This window comes from Heterodontus francisci, chromosome 2, assembly GCF_036365525.1.
Source record: "Heterodontus francisci isolate sHetFra1 chromosome 2, sHetFra1.hap1, whole genome shotgun sequence".
NCBI lineage: Eukaryota > Metazoa > Chordata > Chondrichthyes > Heterodontiformes > Heterodontidae > Heterodontus > Heterodontus francisci.
Genome location: NC_090372.1, coordinates 125,718,979 through 125,746,812, shown reverse-complemented (window position 1 = coordinate 125,746,812; position 27,834 = coordinate 125,718,979). Strand labels below are relative to the sequence as shown.

The following is a 27,834-nucleotide window of genomic DNA, read 5'->3' as shown; positions in this document are numbered from 1 at the left end:
CTATGTGGTGTAGCCACAATACCGTTAGAGAGGGAGTTGCAGGATTTTGACCCAGCAACAATAAAGGACTGGTGATATAGTTCCAAGTCAGGATGACGTGTGACTTGGAGGGGATCTTGCAGGTGATGGTGTTCCCATGTGTCGGTTGCCCTTGTCCTCCTAGGTCGTAGAGATTATGGGTTTGGAAGGCACTGTCTAAGGGGTCTTGGCGAGTTCCTGCATCTTGTAGATGGTACACACTGCTGGCATTGTGTACCAGTGATGGAGGGAGTGAATGTTTAAGGTGGTGGATGGGGTGCCAGTCAAGCAGGCTGCTTTGTCCTGGATTGTGTCCAGCTTCTTGAGTGTTACTGGAGCGGCACTCATCCAAGCAAATGGAGAGTATTCAATCAGACTCCTGAATTGTTCCCTGTAGATGGTGGTCAGACTTTGGGGAGTTAAGAGTTGAGTTACTTGCCGCAGAAAGACCTGCTCTTGTAGCTACAGTATTTATATGGCTAACCCAGTTAAATTTCTGGTTAATGGTAACCGCCCCCAGGATGTTGATGGTGGGGGGATTCAACGATGGTCATGCTGTCGAGCAAGGGGAGAGATGGTTAGATTCTCTCTTGTTGGAGATAATATTTGTGTGGAGCGAATGTTACTTGCCACTTATCAGCCCAAGCCTGAATGTTGTCCAGGTTTTGCTGCATATGGGCATGGGCTTTTTCAGCATCTGAGGAGTTGCAAATGGTGCTGAACATTGTGCAATCATCAGCAAACATTCCCATTTCTGACCTTATGATTGAAGGAAGGTCATTGATGAAGCAGCTGAAGATGGTTGGGCCTAGGACACTACCATGAGGAACTCATGCAGCGATGTCCTGGAGCTCAGATGATTGACCTCCAACAACCACAACCATCATCCTTTGTGCTCGGTATGACTTCAACCAGCAGAGAGTTTTCTGCCTTATTCCCATTGACTTCAATTTGGCTAGAGTTCCTTGATGCCACACTTGCACAAATGCTGCCTTGATGTCAAGGGCAGTCACTCTCACCTCTCCACTGGAGTTCAGCTCCTTCGTCCTTGTTTGGACCAAGGTTATAATGAGGTCAGGAGCTGACTGGCCCTGGCAGAAACCAAACTGAGCATCGATGAGCAGGGTATTGCTGTGTAAGTGCTGTTTGATAGCACTGTCAACAACACCTTCCAACACTTTGCTGATGATTGAGAGTAGACTGATGGGGCAGTAATTGGCTGGATTGGATTTGGCCTGCTTTTTGTAGACAGGTCATACCTGAGCAATTTTCTCCTTTGTCAGGTAGATGCCAGTGTCGTGGCTGGACCGGGACAGCTTGGCTAGGGGTGTGGCTAGTTCCGGAGCACAAGTCTTCAGTACTACAGCCAGAATGTTGTCAGGGCCCATAGCCTTCGCAGTATCCAGTACCTTCAGCCATTTCTTGATATTATGTGGAGTGAATTGAATTGGTTGAAGACTGTGATGCTGGGGACCTCAGAAGGCCACCGAGCTGGATCATCCACTCGGCACTTCTGGCCAAAGATGGTTGCAAATGCTTTCAGTTTTGTCTTTTGCACTTACGTGCTTGACTTTCCCATCATTGTGGATGAGAATGTTTGTGGAGCTGTCTGCTCCTATTAGTTTTTAATTGTCCACCACCATTCACGACTGAATGTGACAGGACTTAATATTTTAATAAATACATTTATTAATGTATCTGAAAGATTCCATAAAATGGCATCGCACCGCCAGTGTCAATGGGACCATTCAGAAATAAAAACTGTAGCGATGACAGTCAGGATGGGAAGAAGTAAAGGAAATGTCAATTTTGATCAAAGTGCGTATTTGTGAGTGATATCTTTATAATACAAAGAAACCTATTGATAGCTGACTTTGTTTAGATCTCTAGTACATGCATAGATCACCATGGAATTCAACCATAAGATGTTTACCAGTTCAGCAGACGTTTTCTGTGACTGGTAAACATCACATGATATTGAATGTTGCATCCATTTTGATGCCACCATAGTTCGTGCAAAGAGTTGCTAGTGCTCACAGAGGGAGATTTTTAGTATTAGTATCTCCCTTACCATCTGACACCCTTTAGGACGGAACAATGATCTGGATTTCTTATAAGAATTATATTTGGATTGTAGTTGGTCAAAAATCATGATATATACAATATAAACACATTTTAAATTTGAGATCCTGCAATGATAATATGATATGAATTACTTACGAATTGGATCCTTTTTCCCAGTCAGTAGCTAGGAAACATGTTTTTTTTGCTTTTCTACAGGTTACTTTGAATTCTAGAACTCCCCTTCTATGAAGAAAAGAAGAATAAAAAAATTACAGCACAGGTTGAGCACATTTAGCCTACCTCAAGAAACTATCCACGTAGTCCCAGCCCCATTGAAGGTCGAATAGTCTGAGTTGTGGGTCTTTTCATAGCTACTGTTATATACAAGATACAAAAAGGGTGATCAAAGACCAACAGTAGCAACAATGACTAACAACAACTTCCATTTGTACAGGAGCGTAATTCTAGAAAGACAGCCGGTGATCATGAGCCAACATATGTTGGGGGACTGGGAGCCAAATTATATTATCAAGGACAGCACTGACTCATGACCCATTTCTGGAGACCCCAGTAGATCCATTTCTGCTTCTAGGCTGATCTGTATGCTGGATTGTTCCCAGAACCTAGATTTCTGGTTGGAAGAGAGACAGGTGTTCAGGAAATTTTGGAATGGGGAAGCCCTGCTCCCATTGATTTTCAGTTTAATTTGCCATAGGCCCCTTTGCTGCTACTCTTCTGGCTGGAGATCTAACATTTCCATATCCAACCTGAATTTGCATGTCTACCTGGCCTATGATGTACAACTGGCACTGCAGATGCACCAGAAATGTTTGGCAAAAGTTTTGGTGTTCACTGTCTTGCAGTTACCTAGTATAAGGTGCTATTTAATGTAATGCAGATGCACCTATTGAGGTACTGATGAAGGCTTCCAACTGAAAAAAAATCATAATCTTCTGGTTCTAATAGTTGTTATTCAATTTAGTTATTCAATTACATATGCCACCCATTCAGTGTTGTATAAACATTTTAACTGTCAGTAATTTTTTGATGTAAAAGCAAGTGTTTGTATTTCAAGGAAAAAAAAATTCTTCTTGTAACTTTTCTCTCCCGTTTTCTCAGGGAAATTACCGCTTCATGAAGCTATTGCTTAGTCGACGTGCCAACTGGATGCAGAAGGATCTTGAGGAGATGACTCCACTTCATTTGGCTACTCGCCACAAAAGTCTTAAGTGTTTGGCTTTGCTACTAAAATTTATGGCTCCAGGAGAAGTGGACACCCAAGACAAAAACAAGGTATTAGAGATGCAATAATAATTAGGTTAAAATTAATATTTACAGTATTATTTACAACACTATCATGAAGCTATGCTGGAGGTAAATGTATGCTGTGCTTGAACGAACATGTTCCTACTGAATATTTCTACTTTCCATTTGATCAGGCTTTTGCTTTAATTTATAGAAAATCAGTGTTTTGTCATTTGTTCTCAGGTCTCCTCTGCATCTGACAGAGTTTAATGAATTCATGTCTTTGATTTTTCACATCTCACCTACTATACTCTTGCTTTTACCTCCCTTAGTGGCAGACTCATTGTGATCAGATCATCTTCATTTTTAATTTGTTCCGGTGCTGTACATATATAGAGCTGGGCATCCCATCTACTTATTTCTGTTTGTTTTGATGGCAGGAACATATTCTTCAGTGCACCATGTATCTTGTAAACCTGTGCCTTGCAACTTTAATGAAGCAAGTCTCTCAAAGGGTTGTGAGTCTTTAGAATTCTCTTCCTCAAAATGCGGTGGAAGCAGAGTCTTTGAATATTTTTAAGGCAGAGGTAGATAGATTCTTGATGAGCAAGGGGGTGGAAGGTTATCGGGGGTAGGTGGAAATGTGGAGTAATCAGTTAGCCATGAACTTATTGAATGGTGGAGCAGGCTCAAAGGGCCGAGTGGCCTACTCCTAATCCTAATTCATATGTAAGTATGCAGTTTATTAAATGTGCAAGGTTGGCTTAGTTAGTGGCGCTCTTCCTTTTGAATCAGATGGTTGTGAGATTAGGTCCAAATACATGAAGATAGAATGGACTGATGTTTCAATGCAATGTTGAGATAGTGCTTTGTTGTCAGAGTTAAAATTGCACTAAAGTCCTTTTAGCACTAAGAGTGATGTTATCACCACTGTTTTCCAATCTAAATATTGGAATTAATCCATTTATTTTCAGCGGGTTAATACTGGTATTAAAAAATAATAGCAATCACAAAAGCAGTAGAGTGAACGGTGCTTACAAATGAATTTCAACAGCAACAACTTGAATTTATATGGAGCCTTTAATGTAGTAAACTGTCCCAGTGCCGTTCACAAGTGCATTATCAAACAAAATTTGACGCTGAGACACATAAGGAGATATTTGGGCAGATGACCAAAGCTTGATCAAAGAGGTAAGTTTTAAGGAGCATCGTAAATGAGTAGAGAGGTAATACTCAATATGATGAAAGGTCAGAGACCTGAAATGTTAACTTTGTTTTTTTCTCCACATATGCTGCCTGACCTGCTGAGTATTTCCAGCATTTACTGGTTTTATTTCAGACTACCAGCATCCGCGGTATTTTGCTTTTCTACCAGTATTCCATTAGCCTTGATTATTTTCTGTACCTGTCCATGACATTTTCTAATGATCTATATACCTGGATCTCTACTGTTTCTAGCTTTTCACCTTGTGGAAAGTACTCTGTTGTATCGTTTTTAGATCCAAAGCAGATTGCCTCATGTTTTCCAACATTGAAATCCATTTGCCATGGTTTTGCCCATTCGCTTAATCCATCCTATCTCTTTGTAGTTTACGCTTCTGTCTACACAGCTTATAATTCTGCCTATCTTTGTATCATCACCAAATTTGGATATGTGGCCTTCTTTCCCATTGGCTAAGCCATTCATAAATATAGTAAATAGTTGAAGCCCCAACACAGATTCTTGCGGAACACCACTGGTCACATTCTACATTTGGGATATTCTTATAGTTTGGTTTTAATAATTTTATATTTTAAGTAATAGAAAACAAAGAAAAAAAACTAACATTTATATAGTGCCTTTCATGGCATCAGAATATCTCAAAGCGTTTCACAGCCAATGACATACTTTTGAAATCTAATCATTGTTATAATGGGCGAAAACATAGGGGGAAATTTTATGCTTTCCCCTGTCGGGTTTGGAGGCGGGGAGAGCATTTAATTGGGCGAGATGGTGGTGGTGGGGGGGTGGGGGGGAGGGTCCCCGCCACCTTCCCGCCTCCACCCAAATTAAGGCCGGGTGAGAAGGCCTGTGAACGGCCTTCCCGCCCTGCGGCAAATTGTAGCCCTAAGTGGGCAATTAATGCCCAACTAAGGATGTCATCCCACTGCTGCCGGTATTAGTCAGCAGTGGAAGGGCCTTTTGTGCATGGGGAGCACAGCAAGCAAACCTGTGCAGGTTGCTTGCCGGCTCTTGTTTGGCGGGGGGTGGGGGGGGGGTCCCTCATTAAAAGATACAATGCCTGATTGAAGGACCAGCATCAGGAAGAGGAGGGGGCATGCTGAGAGCCACCCCTTCAGCCCTTGCTGCCAACAACCTCCTTTCACCCCCCATCGCCAAAACCCCCACCCTATGAAACCCCTTCTTCCCTGATTTACCTGTGGGCTGAGTCCAATACTTTCAGTGAGTCCAATAGCTGCAGCAGCCACTGCCTGTGCAGTGGCACTGTTCAGTCAAAGAGCTGCCGGTCTCTGATTGGCTGGCAATTATCAGCAGGCAGAACTTCTGTCGCCGGGGTTCTTAATCCTGGGGAAGGCGCACCGGTGTCTATTTAAGTGCCTAATTGGCACAAAATCTGGCGGGCCTTCCCCAGAGGAGGCGACGTGGGGCTTTCGCCGGCTTTAGCCAGTGGTCAAGACCCCTGTCGCCAGGATAAAATCCCGGCCATGGTAACCAATTTATGCACAGCTAGATCCCACAAACAGAAATAAGATAGATGACCAGATAATCAGTTTTATTGCTGTTGATTGAAGGATAAATGTTAGTCAGGACACAGGGAAGAACTCCCCTGCTGTTCTTTGAATAGTGCCATGGAATCTTTTACATCCATCAGAGAGACAAACAGGGCCTCAGTTTAATGTCTCAACTGAAGTCAGGCTCCTCTGGCAGTGTCGCAATCCCTCACCACTGCAGTTAGGCATCAGCCCAGATATATGCTCAAGTTTCTGGAATGGGGCTTGAGGCCATGACCTTCTGACTCAGAAGTAACAGTTATACTGCTGAGCCACAGCTCACATGTAAGAGGGGCAGTCTTAACCTGACCCATCTGCTGTAAACAGGCAAGCAGGCAGTTAAAATCAACTGACGACTTACCCGTCAGCATCCTGGACAGATCCTACCATCTTCAATTTTAACCTGCTTTATGAGCAGATGACAAGAACATATGCCTGAAGTTGGCAGAGTCTCTTTAAATATGCAAATCGGGGTCCAATGGTGTTTTAGTTTGGGTAGTTAATCTCCAGTCTGTTTTGACCTAATTTAGTACTAAATATTATGGGTGAAAACAAAAATAATTATTTGTAATTCTACTTATTCTCTTCTAATTTATGTTACTATCTCCTAGGCCTAACCATTCTGTATTCCACCATTTAGAGTATTATTCGGCTATGATTCTAGTCCTGCTTAATAGTGAGATGTACTTCTGTATCCTAATATTACATTAGTATACTGTTTCATATTATTTGGAAGTAGGTTTTGTATTTGATTTTCAAAAAAGAAGTCGTGTTTGATAAATTTAGCGAGTTCTTTGAGGATGTAACTAGGGTAGATAAAGGGGAGCCAGTTCTAGAATATTTGGATTTCCAAACTGCATTCGATAAGGTGCTAAACAAAAGGTTAGTACACAAGATAAGGGCTCATGGAGGTTAGGGATAGCATGGATGGAGGATTGATTAACAGACAGGAAGTAGAGAATAGGGATAAACAGGGCATTTTCAAGTTGGCAGGCTCTAACTAGTGGAGTGCCGCAAGGATGAGTGCTCGGGCCTCAGCTACTTACAATCTATTGTTACGATCCCGTTAGGGACCATTAACATTGAAAAAGGGAAAGTCAAATTCCCAGCTATTACTGAAAGAACTAAGCCACAAGATTTCACGTTTAAACAAAAAACTTTACAAGAGTTAAACAATACAAAACACTACTACCTTAACACTACAACTTGAGCCATTTATATTTTAAACTTACAATCTTAACAGCTTATGAAGACGTTTACTTTAAATTTTAAATCCTAACAGAACACTCCTATTCGACTGTTACTTCCACCCCAAGAATTCCCTCTATACGTTACAGGATCTTGGCAGTTTGTTCACTTTTCCTGGAACCAATCCAACGTGTACCACAGCTCTTGGGAATTCACTTCGATTTCCTTAATTTCTCAGCTGTCTTCCGAGATTTGAGATTTCCTGGGATTCGTCCCCTAGCTTCGGCTAGGCAAATCGTCCAGTTCACCTTCAACACTCCAAGAATCTGGATTTCCCAGCTTGTGCATGGGCCTTCCTCAAAACTGAAATACTTCTGATGGCTCCTTTGCTCCTGAGTCCCACTGACTTCCAAAAGGCAGTAGCTTTCCAAAAGGCAACTACTTGTCTAAAGGCCAACTGACCATCTGTGTCATCAACTACCCAAAAAGATTCCTGACCCAAAAGTCATCTCCCTCGCAACATCTATCTCCATCGCCATGTGGTACATATTGGATGTCCCAGATAGCAATTTAAACTAATTATTTCCAACTCCAAATCTTCTCTTTGTCCTAGGAAATCATATGAATAATTTAAACCCCTGATTATGACAGCTGCAGACGCACTGTCTCCATCAAGAAGTTAAGAGGAGTTCCCATTGTGTAGGGTCTTCACACTTCACATTATGACCTTAATAAATAAACATGGGCCACCCTTTGATTTGTAACCATCTTAAGTTTGTTTGCCAGGTTCTCAAACCAGGTGTTTTCATTGATCTTGCATTAAAGAAATTCAATTACCAAATTAAAAGCTACCTCTAGAAAATTAATACAACCCATGAACCAGGTGACCATCACACCTTCCCCTTAGACAAAAATGAAAATTCATCACCATAGTGACGTGTTTTCATTTACACCAACAAGAATAAAATAACTTATAACATGCTATGCACTTAAGCAACTACCTTATCACATGTAATACACATAACAGTCTTCCGCATTGTTCACCTGATAATCCAGTTTGACAATATCCCTTTGCTGAATCCGTAACCAGAAACCATGATCCAATTAAGACTCAATGTTTCCTTTTGTGGTGTTTTCTGAAAGTTGTCTTCATCTGTGTACGAAAATCCAAATGTTTCCCATGTCCCTGGGCAAATTATGATTCTGATAGTCCCTCTGGCTTTTTGCATACTAGTAGATGTGAATTGTAATCCACTTGGTTCTTCTATAAGTGAAGATTTCTCATTGTTAACCACATGTGAATTTTCAAACTATCTTTGAATCAGATGGTTCCGATTTCACCTTCTGAACTTTATTTTCTTCCATATTTCCAGGTTTGTCATTGTTTAAGTTCAAAAAGATTGTCCCAATTAATTCCACAGTTAAACCATCTTCCTCCCGCTTAACTGCAGGCATATCTTTATCTTTAATTCCATTCTCTAGACTCAAACATTTTGAATTCGCTTTTTTGAGATAGCATGTTTAAAATTGCTTCTTTGTGTTAAGAACTCATTCTTTAGTTGGTCAGAATTTTCTTCAGCCACTTTAGGAAGGTTGTTCAAATTGTCCTGATGTTTAAATAAAAATACTTGATATTCCTGTTCGGTTTGGACCTTAAACATTTTATAATCCTTCAGTTTTTCTTGATTCCACTCAGAGACTGCCTTGTTTAAAACTCTGCGAGTGCAGTAAATAGCTTCTTCATTTTGGACTTCCACATTCTGTTCTAACACTGTGATCTTTTCATGTAATTCCTGAATAATATCATCCCATTCACTTCAGAGTTTCAAATGGTCTTTTGTAACCTGTCCATTTGCTTGGATTCCTGCTGCTGCACCTTGTGTTCTATCAGCATTGTCAGGCACCTTTGATTTAGTGTCAGGTCTCATTAACCCTTCAAGGTTAGCCTGAAGTTTCCGTCCATTTTGGGGGGAACTTTTAATTTGGAATTATTTAGGTACTTTTGCTGCCTCTGTTAAGTCCATTAATGGTGTGGATACCTTGGTATCTTTACTTAATTTAGTTTCTGGTCGAAGTGGATTACAAATAGGTGAGGGATCTTTACCCACAGGAAGAGTTCTCGTACTCTTGCCCACTGTTCCAGAAAATAAAAAAACCTTATCCCCCACAAGATCATTTCCCAACATAAAATCAACCTGATTAACAGGTAATTTAGACACAATACCAACAATTACAGATCCCTTTGAGAAATCACAGTTTAAATTCACTCTATACAATGGGATGGGCACACAATTCCCATCAATACCCCGTATCAATACATTTTTATTCAGCAAAATCTTTGAAGAAAAGTCTAAATCTATTACTAACATTAAGCTCTGAGCTGAACCAGTATCTCCCAGGATAACAATCTTTCTGGGTCTTTCCTTAGACAAAAATGGAGTGACTTCCCCTTCAAATATAAAGCCTCATAATTTTTAATGCTCCTATTTGCACCCACTGTAAATATATTAGATTAACCTCTAAATCCTGACACAATACTCCTATTTGACTGTTACTTCCAGCCCAAGAATTCCCCCTATATGTTATAGGATCTTGGCGGTTTGTTCACTTCTCCTGGGACCAATCTAACGTGTACCACAGTTCTTGGGAATTCATTTTGATTTCCTTAATTTCTCAGTTGTCTTCTGAGGTTTGAGATTTCCCGGAGATTCTCCCTTTAGCTTCGGCTAGGCAAATCCTCCAGTTCACCGTAAATACCTCACAAATCTGGATTTCCTAGCTTGTGCACGGGCCTGCCTCAAAGCCGAAACACTCCTGGTTCCTGTTGGCCTCTTTGCTCCTGAGTTGAACTGCCTTTCAGCTTTCTGGAAGCCAACTTGCTTTTCCAAAAGCCAACTGCTTGTCTAAAAGCCAACTGACTATCTGTGTCAGCAAGCACCCTCTGATTGGGCCAGCCGCGTGGAAGGCCCACCGGCCACCCTTAATTGGCTGCCTTCCCCACCAACTGTCTCTTAATTACCTCCTCCTAGCAATATTGCAGCGGAAGTTCCACCTCCCACCTGAGCACACTGGCTACCCGAAAACTACGACAAAGGGACCTTCACCACTTCTGCAAAATCTTGCCCTATTTCCTCAACACTCCCCACCCAACCCCCAGCCAGATTGTGTAAAATCTTAGCATCCCATTCAACCCAGAATTCAATATCAAACCAATATCCCATCCATCACCAAGATCGCTTCCACCTTAAAACATTTCCCCCGCTGCCATACACCCACACCACTGTCATAACCCTTACTCACACTCTTGTCATATCTCAACTTAATTTCCCAAATTAGCTTCTTCCCAACTTCACTTTTTCCACCCTACCTATATTCCAAATTGTACAAAACAACTGTCTGCTGCCCTGTATTAAGTGCACTCACTGATTACCGTCCTCACTAATCTATGCTGACTCCTTGACCACAAGGGTAAAATTTAAAATCCTCATCCTTATCTTTAAATCCCTCCATGGCATCATCCTGCCATTTCTCGATGATCTCCTGAAGCTTTATATCTGTGCCATAGCCCTTCAGATTCTAGCCTTCAGTGTACTCTTCTGACCTTTTGCCACAACTTTTGTGAGAGAACCTTCAGCTGCCTTGGCCCTACTCTCTAGAACTCCGTCCTGAAATCCTCTTTCCACTTTTATTTTCACCTTTAAAAGGATTCTTTAAATGCATCCTTTCAGATGTCACATCGATTGACTCTCCCACTATAGCTTGATGTCTATTCCTTTTTAGTTTTAGACTCTGTAAAGTGCCTTTGGGATGTTAATTCACCTTAAAGGTGCTATATATATATATATATATATATATATATATATGCAAGTTGTTACTGTGGTAAATAGTATGCAGCTGTGGTACTCTCCTGATAATGGAGCAGGTCACTTGTGATTGATGAATGAGTCAACCAATTTCTTGGTTGTTGTCCATGGCTCGACCTGATTTGTTCTTTTTCAAGAAGGCAGTCTTGGTTTGTGTTTAATGTTTCTGGAACAATAAAAGGAGGATGAACTGAGATAAAATATTTAAAAAGAGAAACTGAGGTAAAATTTTAAAGGAATAAACTGTGGTAGTATCTGAAAATCTATATGTTTAAAAAAAATTGAAGCATGTGTCACAGTTTGAAACATGCATTTCTTTCAAAGTCAATGCACGCTCTCTCTCTACTGTTTCAGACCAAAAACCAAATGTTTTAAAATTTTATTTTTGTGCTCATTTTAGGCACCCTGTGCTAGCCTCAAGCACTCCAGGTTAGGCATAGGACAGCATGATGCAGATGAAAGCATCTTGTACCATACTTCAACTATATGTTTGAACCCCAACCTCAGAACAGCACCGTTTATTGTACTAGTTTAGCAATTTTCCAGTTCATACACTAACTGTCCTCAGACTATCTGAATAATATTGCCAGTTAGGGCTGAATTAGGAGCAGTATTGCGCTGTAGGCTCATGCCTACTATAAATTCGATCAAGACTATCCACACTCATTCCACATACAATCCTTATAGCCAGCATATAGAGGGTACATTTATCCCATCAGTCTGGACTGGATTTGAAGCTGGGTTGCAAAGGCCAATTTCTACTCCATTGCATCACTCAGTTTGCATTAAAAATGTGGATAGATTCAGCACTGAAAACAGAACCATGTATGCAAGAATTTATAAGCAGACTGAACCAATGCAGCTGAATTTGATGCAAGTGGGATCAAATGGTACACAAGGAAAGAGTTAAAACTATCAAAAACATATTTTTCCTGTTGCTATCTCAGAATTAGAACAATTATAATATTGTCAGAACTATATTTAAAAAGCTATTATCATTATATTTTGTAATCCCTTGTTAGATCAGAATATCGTGCGACTGCTAGGCATGATAAAAAGCATGTGCAGTAAACAAATATAGTTCAAGTTTAGTTATTTTTATTCACTTCTTGTTACAGGATATTTGTATTCAAAGCTACAACAGTGTGAAGATACAGAGATAAAAGTAATCAATAGTCTGATTTCATTTAGACATACTCAAGTATAAAATCTTTAACAGTGGGAATACAATCAAAGTAATTATTTCCATATTAGATTATGAGCAGCTGCAGTTAGTCATCATCAGAGAATGTTGAAGCTGAAAGAAACTCCCAGAAATGTAATTGAAATACCATGCAGATAAAAAAATTGAGGCTCACTAATAATTAGATTGATAAAACTATTTATAACGTTGGTTGTGTAGACTGGTGATCTCTAACCAGGATAGTATATTTGTTAATTTTCTGTCTACAGATACTGTTGATGGTGACAGTATTTCCAATTTTGTATATCTTTTTAATTTTATTTATCTTTAATCCTTCTTGCCTCATCTCTATGCATCTAACTCATGACATATTTTCGAGGTATATAATCTATACCCAGGCCTCAGCCAATGCCATTCTGAGTTTAGCCACTTGAAAGTTTGTCTGGAATGAGCTGATTTCTTACATTTTACCTTTCTCTTCCTGTTTAGGGGCACCTGGTCTTTATTCAATATCTCCATCCAACCGAACAGCTAAGATTAACAACTTACTGTAGGGACCTAACCCTATTCTATTACTCTAGCAAAACATTGATACAGAAGTGTTAGTTTTCCTGAACTAGAAAAGTACAGTAATCTGGTGTCTAAAGTAATCTCAACTGTCCTGTATTTAATTATTTTTGTTAATGTCCATAGCAAACAGCGTTACACTGGAGTGCCTACTACAACCATCCAGAGCATGTGAAACTGCTGATAAAACACGATTCCAATATAGGCATTCCTGACATTGAAGGCAAAATCCCACTCCATTGGGCTGCCAATAACAAAGACACTACAGCCATTCACACAGTGAAATGCATTCTGGTAAGCATGTTGGTTCAAACTCTCCTGCAGTGACTGAAGACAATAGAAATTGCATTAAGTGTGGGAGTAGAACTAATAGGAGGTTTCCCTGCTGTATTTGTGTAACATCATAACTTCAGTCTATTAATAATTCAATGTCATTTTGCACTTCAAATTACTGGTTAATTTTTTTTTAATCAAAGATTTGGAATCAAACGGCGCAGGAGACTTTTCACGTTTATTCAAATTTAAATAATTCAGTAATATGAATTAAGTGGCTTTGCATTATCAGTAGACTGTAGATCTATCTGGGCATGCAGCAGATGAAGATAAGCTCCAGTTTTCTTGATCTGTATCCTCCAATATTGCGAATACTATTAATCTGCTTTTTAAATAGAGAATCAATGTACTGCCTAAAACATATCGGGCAGATTTGCGTCTGGGCCTAGACTCATTTCAAACCAAGAGCAATGTCAGAAATGAGTCCTTGGGCCTCACCTACATATTTGGGACGGGTTGAACAGGCAGCTTGCCCAGCAAGAAAAATCAGCTCACTGGCACGGCCCTCAGTTAAATTTGAGTGGTCGGTGGGGTTTGGATTGGACATTGGGGAGGGTGAGGGAAAGATGATTGTGAGGACCATGGACCAGGGAAGCACTCCTGCTCTTCCTGGCTCCACAGGATTTTTTTTTAATTAAAACTTTTCACATGCAGCCAGATAATAGTTGAATTTGTAAAGTGTTTATTGATTGAAATTCTTCAGATCACATTCATTTTTAGTCAATTTTATCCATTAGGTGAGAACTCAAATAAGGAATAAGGTGCAGTTTAATATCTTATTAGTCTTCAGGACTGAGATGATGAACCGTAATAATCTTTTTCTGTTCTGTACCTTCCTATGTTCATCCCAATGCAGTGCTCTGGCCAATCTGTAAAATGCTCAGTATCGTCTGTATAGCAGGATAATACATTGATAAAATCTCAGCTTGAATCCTTCCCTATTATACAAAGCTGAGGACCATGGACTGACGCCATTTTGATGCAGGGCACTTCTTTAACTTTAGATTTTTGTTTTTTTTGTAGCAAAATTTATTTATTTCTCTTTGATTTGATACTATTAGAATCATAGAATGGTTACAGCACAGAAAGAGGTCAATCGGCCCAATAAGCCCATGCCAGCACTCTGCAAGAGCAATTTACCTTGCCGCACTCCACTGTCCTTTCCCTGTGGCCCAGTAATTTTTCCCTTCAGGTATTCAATTCCCTTTTGAAAGCAACTATTGAATCTGTCTCCGCCATCCTTTCTTCATGTTTTCTTCATGTCACCTTTAATTCTTTTGCCAATCATTTTAAATCTATGCCTTCTAGTTCTCAACCCATGAGTCAGTGGGAACAATTTCTCTCTATTTACTGTTTTACTCGATTTACCTGTTGGAGTTTTTTGAGCATGTTATTTGTAGCATAGATAAAGGAGAACCAGTTGATGTGGTTTATTTGGATTTTCAGAAGGCTTTTGATAAGGTTCCACACAGGAGCTTAGTAAAGAAAATTAGAGCACATGGGATTGGGGGTAATATACTGCAATGGATTGAGAATTGATTAACAGACAGAAAATGGAGCGTCGGAATGAATGGGTCATTCTCAGGATGGCAGGCTGTTACCAATGGGGTACGGCAAAGATCAGTGCTGGGGCCATGGCTGTTCACAATCTATATAAATGATTGGGATGTGGGGTCCAAATGTAATATTTGCAAATTTGCTGATGACACACAACAAAGTAGTAATGTAAGTTGTGAGGAGGATGCAAGGAGGCTCCAAGAGACTTGGATAGGCTAAGTGAATGGGCAAGAACATGGCAGATGGAATATAATGCGCGTAAATGTGAAGTTATCCACTTTGGTAGAAAAAACATAAAAACAATGTATTTTTTAAATGGTGAGAGGTTGGGAAGTGTTGTTGTCCAAAGGGACCTGGGTGTCCTAGTTCAAGAGTCACTAAAAGCTAGCATGCGGGTGCAACAAGCAATTAGGAAGGCAAATGGTATGTTGGCCTTCATCATAAGAGGTTTTGAGTACAGGAGAAAAGAAGTCTTGTATAGAACCTTGGTGAAACTGCACCTGGAGTATTGTGTACATTTTGGTCTCCTCATCTAAAGAAGGATATACTTGCCATAGAGGGAGTTTTTTATTCATTCCTGACATGTGGGCATCACCGGCTAGGCCAGCATTTATTGTCCATCCCTAATTGCCCTTGAGAAGGTGGTGGTGAGCTGCCTTCTTGAACCACTGCAGTCCTTGGGGTGTAGGTACACCCACAGTGCTGTTAGGAAGGGAGTTCCAGGATTTTGATCCAGAATCAGTGAAGGAACGGCGATATAGTTGCAAGCAGGATGGTGTGTGGCTGGTAGGGGAACTTGAAGCTGGCGGTGTCCCATGCATCTGCTTCTCTTGTCCTTCTGGTTGGTAGAGGTTGCAGGTTTGGAAGGTGCTGTTGAAGGAGCCTTGGTGCATTGCTGCAGTGCATCTTGTAGATGGTACACACTGCTGCCACTGTGCGTCGGTGGTGAAGGGAGTGAATGTTGAAGGTGGTGGATGGGGTGCCAATCAAGCGGGCTGCTTTATCCTGGATGGTGTCGAGCTTCTTGAGTGTTGTTGGAGCTGCACCCATCCAGGCAAGTGGAGAGTATTCCATCACACTACTGACTTGTGCCTTGTAGATGGTGGACAGGCATTGGGGAGACAGGAGGTGAGTTACTCACTGCAGAATTCCCAGCCTCTGACCTACTCTTGTAGCCACAGCATCTATGTGGCTGGTCCAGTTCAGTTTCTGGTCAATGGTAAGCCCCAGGATGTGGATAATGGGGTATTCAGCAATAAAAATGTCATTGAATGTCAAGGGGAGATGGTTAGATTCTCTCTTGTTAGAGATGGTCATTGCTTGGTATTTGTGTGGAGCGAATGTTACTTGCCGCTTATCAGCCCAAGCCTGAATGTTGTCCACGTTTTGCTGCATGTGGACATGAGCTTTTTCAGCATCTGAGGAGTCATGAATGGTGCTGAACATTGTGCAATCATCAGCAAACATCCCCATTTCTGACCTTATGATGGAGGGAAGGTCATTGATGAAGCAGTTGAAGATGGTTGGGCCTGGGACACTACCCTGAGGAACTCCTGCAGTGATGTCCTGGAGCTGAGATGTGTGACCTCGAACAACTACAACCATCTTCTTTTGTGCTAGGTATGACTCCAACCAGCAGAGAGTTTTCCCCCTGATTCCTGTTGACTCCAGTTTTGCTCGGGCTTCTTGATGCCATACTTGGTCAAATGCTGCCTTGATATCAAGGGCAGTCACTCTCACCTCACCTCTGGAGTTCAACTACTTTGTCCATGTTTGGACAAAGGCTGTAATGAGGTCAGGAGTTGAGTGGCACTGGCAGAACCCAAACTGAGCATCAGTGAGCAGATTATTGCTGAGCAAGTGTCGCTTGATAGCACTGTCAATGACACCTTCCATAACTTTGCTGATGATCGAGAGTAGACTGGTAGGATGGTAATTGGCCGGGTTGGATTTGTCCTGCATTTTGTGCACAGGACTTGCCCGGGCAATTTTCCACATTGCCTGGTAGATGCCAGTGTTGTAGCCGTATTGGCACAGCTTGGCTAGGGGCGTAGCAAGTTCTGGAGCACAGGTCTTCAGTACTATTGTCGGAATGTTGTCAGGGCCCATAGCCTTTGCCAGTGCATCAGCAGTTTCTTGCTATCACGTGGAGTGAATCAGATTGGAGTGCAACGGAGGTTCACCAGACTAATCCCTGGAATGGCAGGATTGTCTTATGAGCAGAGATTCGGGAAACTGGGCCTGTATTCTCTTGAGTTTTGAAGAATGAGAGGTGATCTCATTGAAACTTACAACATTCTTACAGGCTGTGAAAGGGTGGATGTAGATAGGATGTTTCCCCTGGCTGATGAGTCTAGAACCAGGGGACATAGTCTCAGAATAAGGGGTAGGCCATTTAAGACTATGAGGAGGAATTCCTTCACTGAGAGGTTGGTGAATCTTTGGAATTCTCTACCCAGAGGGCTGTGGAAGCTCAATCATTGAGCATTTTCAAGACAGTAATCAGTAGATATCTGGATATTAATGACATCAATGGATAGAGGAATAGTGTGGGGAAAGTGACTTTGAGGTAGATGATCAGCCATGATCTGATTGAATGGCGGAACAGGCTCGATGGGCTGAATGGCCTACTCCTATGTTCCTATGTTTCTATGTTCTTACTCTTTCTGGACCCCTCATGATTTTGAACGCCTCTATCAAATCTCCTTACAACCTTCTCTTTAAGGAGAAAAACCCCAGTTTCTCCAATCTATTCACATAACTGAAGTGCCTCATCCCTGGAACCAATCTTGTAAATTTTTTCTGCACCCTGTCTAAACCTTTCACATCCTTCCTAAACAGCGGTGCTTGGAATTAAACAAAATGCTCTGTTTGAGGCCGAACCAGTGTTTTATCGAGGTTCATCATCACTTCCTTGCTTTTGTACTCTATGCCTCTATTTATAATGCCCAGGATCCCGTACACCTTTCTAGCCACTTTCTCAGCCTGCCCTGCCATCTTCAACAATTTGTACACATATACCCTCAGATCTCTCTGTTCCTGCACCCTTTATAGTTGTACCCTTTAATTTAGTCTGTCCTTGTTCTTCTTATCAAAATGTATCACTTTGCACTTCTCTAAATTAAATTTCATACGCCACATGTTCACCCATTCCACCAGCCTTTATTTGTCCTCTTGAAGTTTATCACTATTTACACTGTTCACAATACCTCCAAGTTTTGTGTCATCTGCAAATTTTGAAATTGTGCCTCATCCACTCAAGTCCAAGTCATTAATATATATCAAGAAAAGCAGTGGCCCTAGTACTGACCCCTGGGGAAAACCAGGATATATGTTCCTCCAGTCCAAAAAACAACTGTTCACCACTGCTCTCAGTTTCCTGTCACTTAGTCAGTTTTGCATCCAGGCTGCCACTGTCCCTTTTATTCCACTGGCTTTAACTTTCCTGACAAGCCTATGATGTCACTTTATCAAATACCTTTTGGAAATCTATATACACCACATCGACTGCATTATGTTCATCAGCCCTCTCTGTTAACTCATCAGAAAATTCAATCAAGTTAGTTAAACGTAATTTATCTTTAACAAATCTGTGCGGGTTTTCCTTAATTAATCCACACTTGTCCAAGTGACTGTTAATTTCTCCTAGATTATTGTTTCTAAAAGCTTTCCCACCACCGATGTTAAACCGACTGGCCTGTAGTTGCTGGATTTATCCTTGTAGCCTTTTTTAAACAAGGGTGTAATATTTGCAATTCTACAGTTCTCTGGCAGCACACCACCTCCCCCTGCCCCCAAATCAAAGGAGGATTGGAAATTATGGCCAGTACCTCTCCAATTTCCACCCTTGCTTCCCTCAGCATCCTTGGATGATTCCCATCCAGTCCTGGTGACTCATCAACTTTAAGTACAACCAACCTTTAGCCCATCCAGTATCTCAACTACCTGCTCTTTTGCTACGACTGGGTGGCATCCTCTTCCTTGGTGCAAAGTACTCATTTAGTACCTCAGCCACACCCTCCGCTCCCACCCATAGAGGAAGTTATTGGTCCCTATCAGTCCACCCCTCCTCTTACTATCCTTTTACTGTTTATATACCTATAGAAGACTTCTGGATTCCCTTTTATGTTAGCTGCCAGTCTCATCTCATAGTCTCTCTTTGCCTCTCATTTCCTTTTTCACTTCTCCTCTGAACTTTCTATATTCAGCCTAATTCTCAGTTGTATTATCAATCTGACATATCTTATATGCCCTCTTCTGTTTCATCTTACTTGCTAACTCTTTTGTCATCCAGGAAGCTCTGGCTTTGGTTACCCTACCTTTCCACCTTGAGAGAATGTTCCTCGACTGTATCTGAACCATCTCCTCTTTAAAGGCCGCCCATTGTTCAGTTACAGTTTTGCCTGCCATTCTTCACTTCCAATTTACCTGGGACAGATCCGTCCTAACCCCACTGAAATCGGCCCTCCTGTACTTAAGCATTTTACTCTGGATTTCTCCTTGTCATTTTCCATAGCTAACCTAAACTTTATGATACTATGATCACTGTTCCCTAAATGTTCCCCTACTGACACATGATCCTCTTGACCCACCTCATTCACCATAATCAGAACCAGCAATGGCTCCTTCCTCATTGGGTTGGAAATGTATTGGTCAAGAAAGTTCTCCTGAACAAACTTCAGAAACCGTTCCCCCTCTCTGCCCTTTACACTATTACCATGCCAGTCTATATTAGGATAGTTGAAGTCCTCCGTTATCACTATTGTATAGTTCTTGCACCTCTTTGTAATTTCCACGCAAATTTGCTCTTCTATATCTTTCCCACTAGTTGGTAAGCTATAAGATACACCCTGTAGTTTAATGGCACCTCTTATTTCTTCATTCTAACCAACTAGATTCTGTCCTTGACCCCTGCAGGACATCCTTTCTCTAGCACTCTAATATTCTCCTTAATCAATACTGCTGCCCTCTTTTTTTTCCTTCCCTACCTTTCCTGAACACCTTGTATCCTGTAGTATTTAGTATCCAGTCCTGCCTTTTTTTGAACTAGGTCTTTGTTATCACCATGATATCATATTCCCATGTTGCTATTTGCACCTGCAATTCACAAACATTATTTATCACACTTTGTGCATTTACATACCAATACTGTAAACCTAATTTAGACTTCTTGTATTCTCTCTCAGTCTGACCCCACCTAATACCTTTTATTTCTTACTCTAGTGCTATCTATCTCACCTAACCCTTTGTGGATCCTGTTTTTCCTTTCAAATGCTGCATCTTGGTTCCCACCCCCCTGCCAAGTTACTTAAACCCTCTCCAACAGCGTTAGCAAGCCTCCCTTCGAGGACATCGGACCTGGCTCTGTTGAGCTACGACCTGTACAGGTTCCACCTCCCCCAGAACCAATCTCAGTGTCCCAGGAATCTAAAGCCTTCCTTCCTGCACCATCGCTCCAGCCACATATTCATCTGCTATATCCCCATATTTCCGTACTCACGAGCCCATGGCATTGAAAGCAGTCCAGAGATTACTACCTCTGAGGTTCTGATTAATCTCTTTCCTAGCTCTCAAAAATCTAACTGCAGGACTTCATCCCTCTTTCTGTCTATGTTATTGGTAGTGATATGAACTCTGACCTCTTGGTGTTCGCCCTCCCCCTTCAGAATGCTCTCCAGCCTCTTAGTGACATCCTTTACCTTGGCTTCAGGGAGGCAACATACCATCCTGGCATCATGTCTGTGGCCGCAGAAACACCTGTTCTGTTCCCCTAACTATTGAAACCTCAATCATTATTACTTTCCCAATCTACATCTGAGCCATCTGGGATGCTGTGGACTTGGCTCCAGCTGTACTCCCCACAGAAACCATCGTGTTCACCAGTGTTAAGAACTGAATACATTTAAGAGAATGAGATGCTCTCAGGGGACGTCTGCAGTACCTGCCTGGTTCACCTTGTCTGTTTGGCGGTCACCCAGTCCCTCTCTCCCTGCACTGTCTTAGACTGCAGGGTGACCACTGCCTGAAATGTACTATTAAGAGGATTTATGAATTCTAAAAGTATTGGAAATGCATATTATAATGTTCTGATTTTTTTCCACCTGATAGGAGGCTGCTCCCACTGAATCACTATTGAACTGGCAGGACTATGAAGGACGAACACCACTTCACTTTGCTGTTGCTGATGGAAATGATGCTGTAGTTGATGTATTGACCTTGTATGAAGGGTGCAATATAACATCTTATGATAATTTATTTCGAACTCCTCTGCATTGGGCAGCTTTATTAGGTAATTAATACTACAGGGGAGCTTAGGACACATTCAGAAAATCATTATTATGATTATGTATCCACAGATCTAGGACAGATTGTGCCCAATCTGGATAGATTCCATTGTAAATGGTTTTAAATTCTGGGCTAGCTGAGTTGTCCATAGAGTTGAGATTCATTGTGCTTTACTTTATTTTCAATGTTTCTAATCATTATGCATTTTATGGCTAATGTTAGATTTCAGATGTCTTTGCTCACAGCCCCTCCAACAGAACAAGGGCAGCAATGGTTTGATTATATGCAGGTGTTAATTGGAGTGTTAATTGGGGTTTTAGTTGAGCACTTATAAGCAGACACTCACTGGGACTGGGGGAGGTTTTGAGTGAGGAGCTGCATGTTTATAATCCTTTTACTCTGCACAATAAATGTGAAACTGAGTAAATATAAGCTCCAGCATTATCTTTCCATAACAAGCATTCTGGAATTTAACATGTGGTACTTTCCAGATTGCTGCCTGGCTGTACACGCATGCAACTTAGAGGAAACATTACTCTCCTCCCACTGGCCCCATTCTGCTTCTCCTCAAAGTTCCGATTCCACCTCCACCTCTCACTAGTCCCAATCCATCTCTTTTTTAACAGGTCTCATTAAACATCTGCTCTCACACGTCCGAATCCACCGCTCTTCTCACTAGCCCCATTCTATTTCTTCCCACATTCCTCATTCTACCACTCCTCACACATTTGTTCTCCCTTTGCTCACATGTCCCATTCTGCCTCTCTTCACACATCCCAATCTACCTCTACTCTCACATCTCCCATTTTGACTCTCCACTCACTTGTTGCGTTCTCCCTCTCCTCACATTACAACCCTCCTCACTTCCATTCCACTCTACCACCCCTCACACATCCCACACCTGGACTGTTTGGTCCCCTTTCCCGACACAATAGCTCACAATTTCAGGAGACATATTGAAATATGAAAGGAGCCAGGAGGATGTTCACAGCTTGAAAGTCTCAGCTTGTATCATAAACAACTTTAAAAATCCATTCATTTCACCAAACAATGAAAGAAAACTCACATAACCTCATCACTCTTCCATTAACCGAGACAGCTTCAATTAACCTGCAGTTTCCAGGATGGTATATGTGATTCAGTAAATGCTAAAGTTAGGTGTTCATTGGCCACGCTGTAGATATGTGGGCCTTTCTGGGTTATTCGGCTCCAGATTGAGACCTGGAGCATTGAGAGCTGCTGAATGGGAGCACTCCCGAATGTAGCTGTCAACCAGATGCTCCGTGAGCCCATCACTTTCATTCAGTTAAACCCTTCCCCTACCCTCACAAGCCAACCAGCTACCGGGGAATTTTCTCAAGTCTCCCCACCCCTGAACCTTGACTGATGAATCCGGAGTGCGCTTCACCTTCTGAAGCTCAGTGTTTCCTGGCGCTCTGAGGCCCTGTTTGGCTCCTCGCCTCCCGCCCTTCTTGCCACACACTGCTCACTTCTGGACGCACCTCCTGCTCTCCCCACTCAAGTTCACTGTTCCTCTAATCACAAATTCCCTCTCCCTTAGCTCACTGCTCCTCCATTCGGAGGTACACTTTTTCCCACTCTCTCTCCAGCCCCTCATAGTTTTGCCTTTGGGGTTTGAAGCTCGGCTCCTCCTCCTGTTTGAGCTCGCTGTTATGAGCAACCTGTTTATTTCTTTATTTTAGTTATTTTATGTATTTATGTCCTCCAATAGTGAGTGCGAGGAGTTCATGGACTTCTTTGTCACTAAGATTGAGACCATCTGATCAGCTGCCTCTGCCGCGTCCCTCCCTTCCACCAGCCCATCTGGCCAAACTTCCTGTAATGCTCCCCCCTGGCCTAGCACGGAACTCGTATTTTTCTCTTGGTTCTCTTCTATCTCCCCTCATTCCCTCTCTGAGCTCATCTTGTCCATGAGATCCACCTCCTGTTCCCTCAATCCTATTACCACTAAACTGCTGATCACCCAACTTCTCCTCCTGGTCCCATGTTAGCCAATATTGTAAAACGAATCCTTGATCCCACTGCCCTGACAAACTACTGTCCATCTCCAACCTCCCTTTCCTCTCCAAAGTCCGGTAACGTGTTGTCCTCCCCCAAATCCATTCCAACCTTTCCTGGAACTCCATGTTTGAATCCCTCCAATCAGGTTTCCACCTCTGCTACAGTACCGAAAGTGCTCTTATAAAAGTCACAAATGACATCCTATATGAATGTGATATAGGTAAACTTTCTCTTCTCGTCCTTCTCGACCTGTCTGCAGCCTTTGACATGCTTGACCACACCATCCTCCTCCATGTCAGTCCACTGTCGACCAGCTGAGTGGGACTGCTCTCACCTGTTTCCATTCTTATCTATCTAATCGTAGACAGAATATCACTTGTAATGGCTTTTCTTCCTGCACCCGCACCATTACCTCTGGTGTCACCCAAGGATCTATCCTTGGCGCCCTCCTACTTCTCGTCTACCTGCTGCCCCTCAGCGATATCATCCAAAAGCACAGCCTTAGTTTTCACATGTATGCTGACGACACTCAGCTCCACCACACCACCACTTTGCTCAACTTCACCATTGTTGCTAAATTATCAGACTGCTTATCTGACATCCAGTACTGGATGAACAGAAGTTTCCTCCAGTTAAACATTGGGAAGACTGAAGCCATTGTTTCAGTCCCCATGCCAAACAACATTCCCGAGCAACCAACTCCATACCTTTCCCTGACAACAGTCTGAAATTAAGCCAGTTTGTTTGCAATCTTGGTATCACATTTGGCCCCATGCAAGCTCCAACCTCATATTCATGCCATTACTAAGACTGCCTATTTCCACCTCTGTAACATTGCCTGACTTCACTCCTATCTCAGCTCATCTGCTGCTGAAACCCTCATTCATGCCTTTGTTACCTCCAGACTAGACTATTCCAAAGCACTGCTGGTTGGTCTTCCACATTCTACCCTTCATAAACTTGAGGTCATCCAAAACTCAGCTGCCCATGTCTTAACTCGCACCAAGTCCCATTCCCCTATTACCCCTATGCTCTCTGACTTGCATTGGCTCCCGGTAAAGAAACATCTTAATTTTAAAATTCTCAATCTTGTTTTCAAATCTCTCCATGGCCACGCCCCTCCCTATCTCTATCATCTCCTCCGGCCCCACAACCCTCCAAGATATTTGCGCTTCTCTAATTCTGGCCTCTTGTGTATCCCTGATTTTAATCGCTCCATCATTGGTGGCCGCACCTTCAGTTGCCTAGGCCCCAAGCTCTGGAATGCCCTTCCTACACCTCTTCACCTCTCCACCTTGCTTTCTTCCTTTAAGACACTCCTTAAAACCTGCCTCTTTGACCAAGTTTTTGGTCATCTGACCGAATATCTCTTTTTGTGGCTCGGTGTCATATTTTTATAATGCTCCTGTAAAGTACCTTGGGATGTTTTATTACATTAAAGACGCTATATAAATATAAGTTGTTGCTGTGTATGAGGCTTACATGTTACCAGCTGGTTAATTCAAGTCCTTATGAGGGGCTTTGGCAAAGAGCCCTGCCCACATTGAGGCTGACTCCCACTCCAGAGTGCTCAGTGATAGCTTGGAATGGGTCTCTTTGCATCTCCTTCACCCTTTTCTTTGCAACAAATCCACCTCACAGCTTGTTTGTGGACCTTAAACATAGGTCAGGTATACACCATAGAGGAGAACTGTTTGGACAATGTGTCTTGTACATCACAAGTTAAACCTTCATTTTGAGTTTGCTGCCAGTGAAAATGGATTGAAAGATGAAAATCCCTTCACTTCTCAGCATGTTCCTTATTCCTAAGGAATAAGTTGCCATCTGACACGACCCCCAAGTACTGATATGAATCAACAATGGAGACAAACACCTTATCTTTCAGTCCATACCGTCAAGATCCTCTCTTGACCTGTGAAAACCCAAAAATAACTGGAGTGCACCCATCACCTTATCCACTTGGCTAACCCATTTTTCAGGACGGTGAGTAGATCTCTAGATGAGTCCAGCTACAACACTTGCTCATTCTTTGATAAACAGACTAGCAAACAACCTATTTTGTGATTAATCTGTCTTTAGCTTCCTTGTATTTTAGTATGTCTGATTTTAGCTTATCACTACATTTAGGCAGACATTACAAATAAGAATAAACACAAAATCTTTTCCTGCCATTAAGAAAGTTTAATCACATCCATCGAGTAAATTTATCCGGAATAAAAGGCCTAATGAGTTTCTTCCACAAACACCTGTAGTTAATGTACTTCCTTTGTAACATTGTTAATGCTGGATGGATAATTAACATGGATAAATCAAATTCCTTTTGGAACCAATGGACTGGATTTTCAATCCCAGGGTGGAACAGGAGTCGGGACTGTTTCTGGGTCCCGAATCCACCCCCTTGTGGCGGGGGTGGGGGGGGGGGGCGCGACAGGAACAGTCAATCTTTGGGATTTTCACAGCGGTGACCCCTTAATTGGCATGGAAACAGGTTTCCTGTCCAATTATGGGCAGTGGGCAGGCTCTTGAAGTTGGAGGGCCAGTGAGAGGCTTTCCAGCTTGAGAGGAGCAGCAGCCTGCAATGAATGGTAAGTAACTGAGAGGGCACTTCAATATGGGAGGCGCCCTCTCTCCAACTTTTTTTAAAAGTTCAAATGAAAAACAGATACAGGAGCCAGGCCACCACTGTTGGGGGAGGCAAGTCCCTCTACAGGGCAGCCTTTGGCTGTCCCCATACCCAGGACGGCAGGCTAGAAAATTCCAGTCGGCCTCCCGTAAGTCTGCATAACCAGGCTCTTAATGAGCCTATTTGGCTACCTGCCTTGTGGGGTAGGCAAACTGCCGGCCCCCAGCCCGCCTCTGCAAAAATGGCAGATGCCAGGAACAGGTTTGGGAAACTGGCTCGTCTTCTGACACCGGTATTTTCCGGCCCCATACGTCTCCATTCCCGATGCTTCTGATCTTCATTTCTGTCTGCATGCTCTGCCATCCAACAATTTCCTCCACCGTCTCCTGACGGTTATGTTTTATGCTGATGTGTGCAAACCTAAATGCGGAGTACTGATAGGTGATTGAATTTTGGGAAACATCTGGGCCTATTCCTGTTCTTATCCCAAGTCTATGCATCGTTTATAACAGAGGCCTCTTACTCGCGAACACGAAAGGATGCCCCAGTTCATTTATCCCGCCATCCCCCCCCTACACCCCCCAGCTTGAGACGGGGAGGACAGATGGTTGAGATTAGCTAACTCAGGAGAATCTGGAGGTTAAGCACGAGACTTTATGGGTCTTTATTACTCATAACTCAGTCATTGCATTTTTCCCTAAAAGACATTGAAGAAGCTCTTGTGTAAGGTTGATTTCACGTCTGAAAATCTTTACAAGTACACTACTCAGGTAGTTGCATATCCAATCTATTTTGACCTTTACCTTTAAAGTACTTACTGCTGAGCAAATTACTTTTAAAAAAACATTATACTTCTTACTGTTCTAATTTTATACTATGGACATTGAATCTTTGAAATACAACTGGACTTTTGTTGTATGTACATACAGACTTTACTTATCCAGATCTTTTGATTTGCAATATAGCCAGAAGTCTTTGCTTCAAACATTCATAAATCGATGATATACCTAACATCAGGAACTCTGAAAGCCTAGAATTTTTACATTGCTGGTTGACTTTGCATTTTTGCTAATGCCATTTTCATGTTTCTGTTTAATCATAGATTATATACTTATATTTAGGTCATGCCCAAATAGGACACCTTCTACTGGAAAGGAACAAGTCTGGTACTATTCCATCAGACAGCCAAGGAGCCACACCATTGCATTATGCTGCTCAGAGCAATTTTGGTGTAAGTACGTTAAAGGAAATGTCTCAAGAAAAAGAAATTTTCTGCAGTTTTGAATTGTGCAGTATTAGTGTTTTGTGTAATTGTTGCAAGATCAGGAAACATTTTTCACTAAGTACTACTGGTTTTTCATACTTAAATTAGGTTACCTTCCATTGACCCCACCAACTATGCCGAGGCCAGCATCAGAGGTTACCAACAGACAGATCCCAGCATTTAGGCTGGAATCAAAGGCTCTTTGGTTTTTGACTATAATAGTTTAGATATCTTCAAGGAAAAATTGGACAAGGGCTTTCAAGTGAAGCAAATTATCTGATAAACTGGTTGGAAAGCAGAAAGGTGAACTCGATTGACCTATATTCATTTCCAGCCTTGAACTTTCTATGTTTCTATATTTTTTCTACTCTTCCCTTCTGACTAAATTCTCTGATACTTTTTTAAAATTCGTTTATGGGGATATGGGCATCGCTGGCCAGGCCAGCATTTATTGCACATCCTTAATTGCCCAAGAGAAGATGGTGGTGAGCTGCCTTCTTGAACCGCAGCAGTCCATGTGGGGTAGGTACACCCACAGTGCTGTTAGGAAGGGAGTTCCAGGATTTTGACCCAGCAACAGTGAAGGAACAGCGATCTAGTTCCAAGTCAGGATGGTGTGTGGCTTGGAGAGGAACTTGTAGGTGGTAGAGGCCGCGGGTTTGGAAGGTGCTGTCTAAGGAGCCTTGGTGTGTTGCTACAGTGCATCTTGTAGATGGTACACACTGCTGCCACTGTGTGTCGGTAGTGGAGGGAGTGAATGTTTGTGGATGGGGTGCCAATCAAGCAGGTTGCTTTGTCCTGGATGGTGTCGAGCTTCTTGAATGTTGTTGGAGCTGCACCCATCCAGGCA

At 42.1% G+C, this 27,834-nt stretch overlaps 1 protein-coding gene across 3 annotated transcripts in view; it reads left to right on the top strand.

Annotated features, from left to right (window-relative positions):
- Positions 1-27,834, top strand: part of invs (inversin) — a 500,621-nt gene that overhangs the window by 197,306 nt on the left and 275,481 nt on the right. For all 3 annotated transcript variants that reach the window (XR_010968749.1, XM_068010370.1, XM_068010383.1), the window contains exons 5-8: positions 3,202-3,375; positions 13,027-13,194; positions 20,899-21,079; positions 26,842-26,951. Coding sequence is in view for 2 of the 3 variants with exons in the window: in XM_068010370.1 (XP_067866471.1) it covers positions 3,202-3,375; positions 13,027-13,194; positions 20,899-21,079; positions 26,842-26,951 (633 nt within the window). In the remaining variant the exon portion in view is untranslated. The remainder of the gene's footprint in view (positions 1-3,201; positions 3,376-13,026; positions 13,195-20,898; positions 21,080-26,841; positions 26,952-27,834) is intronic.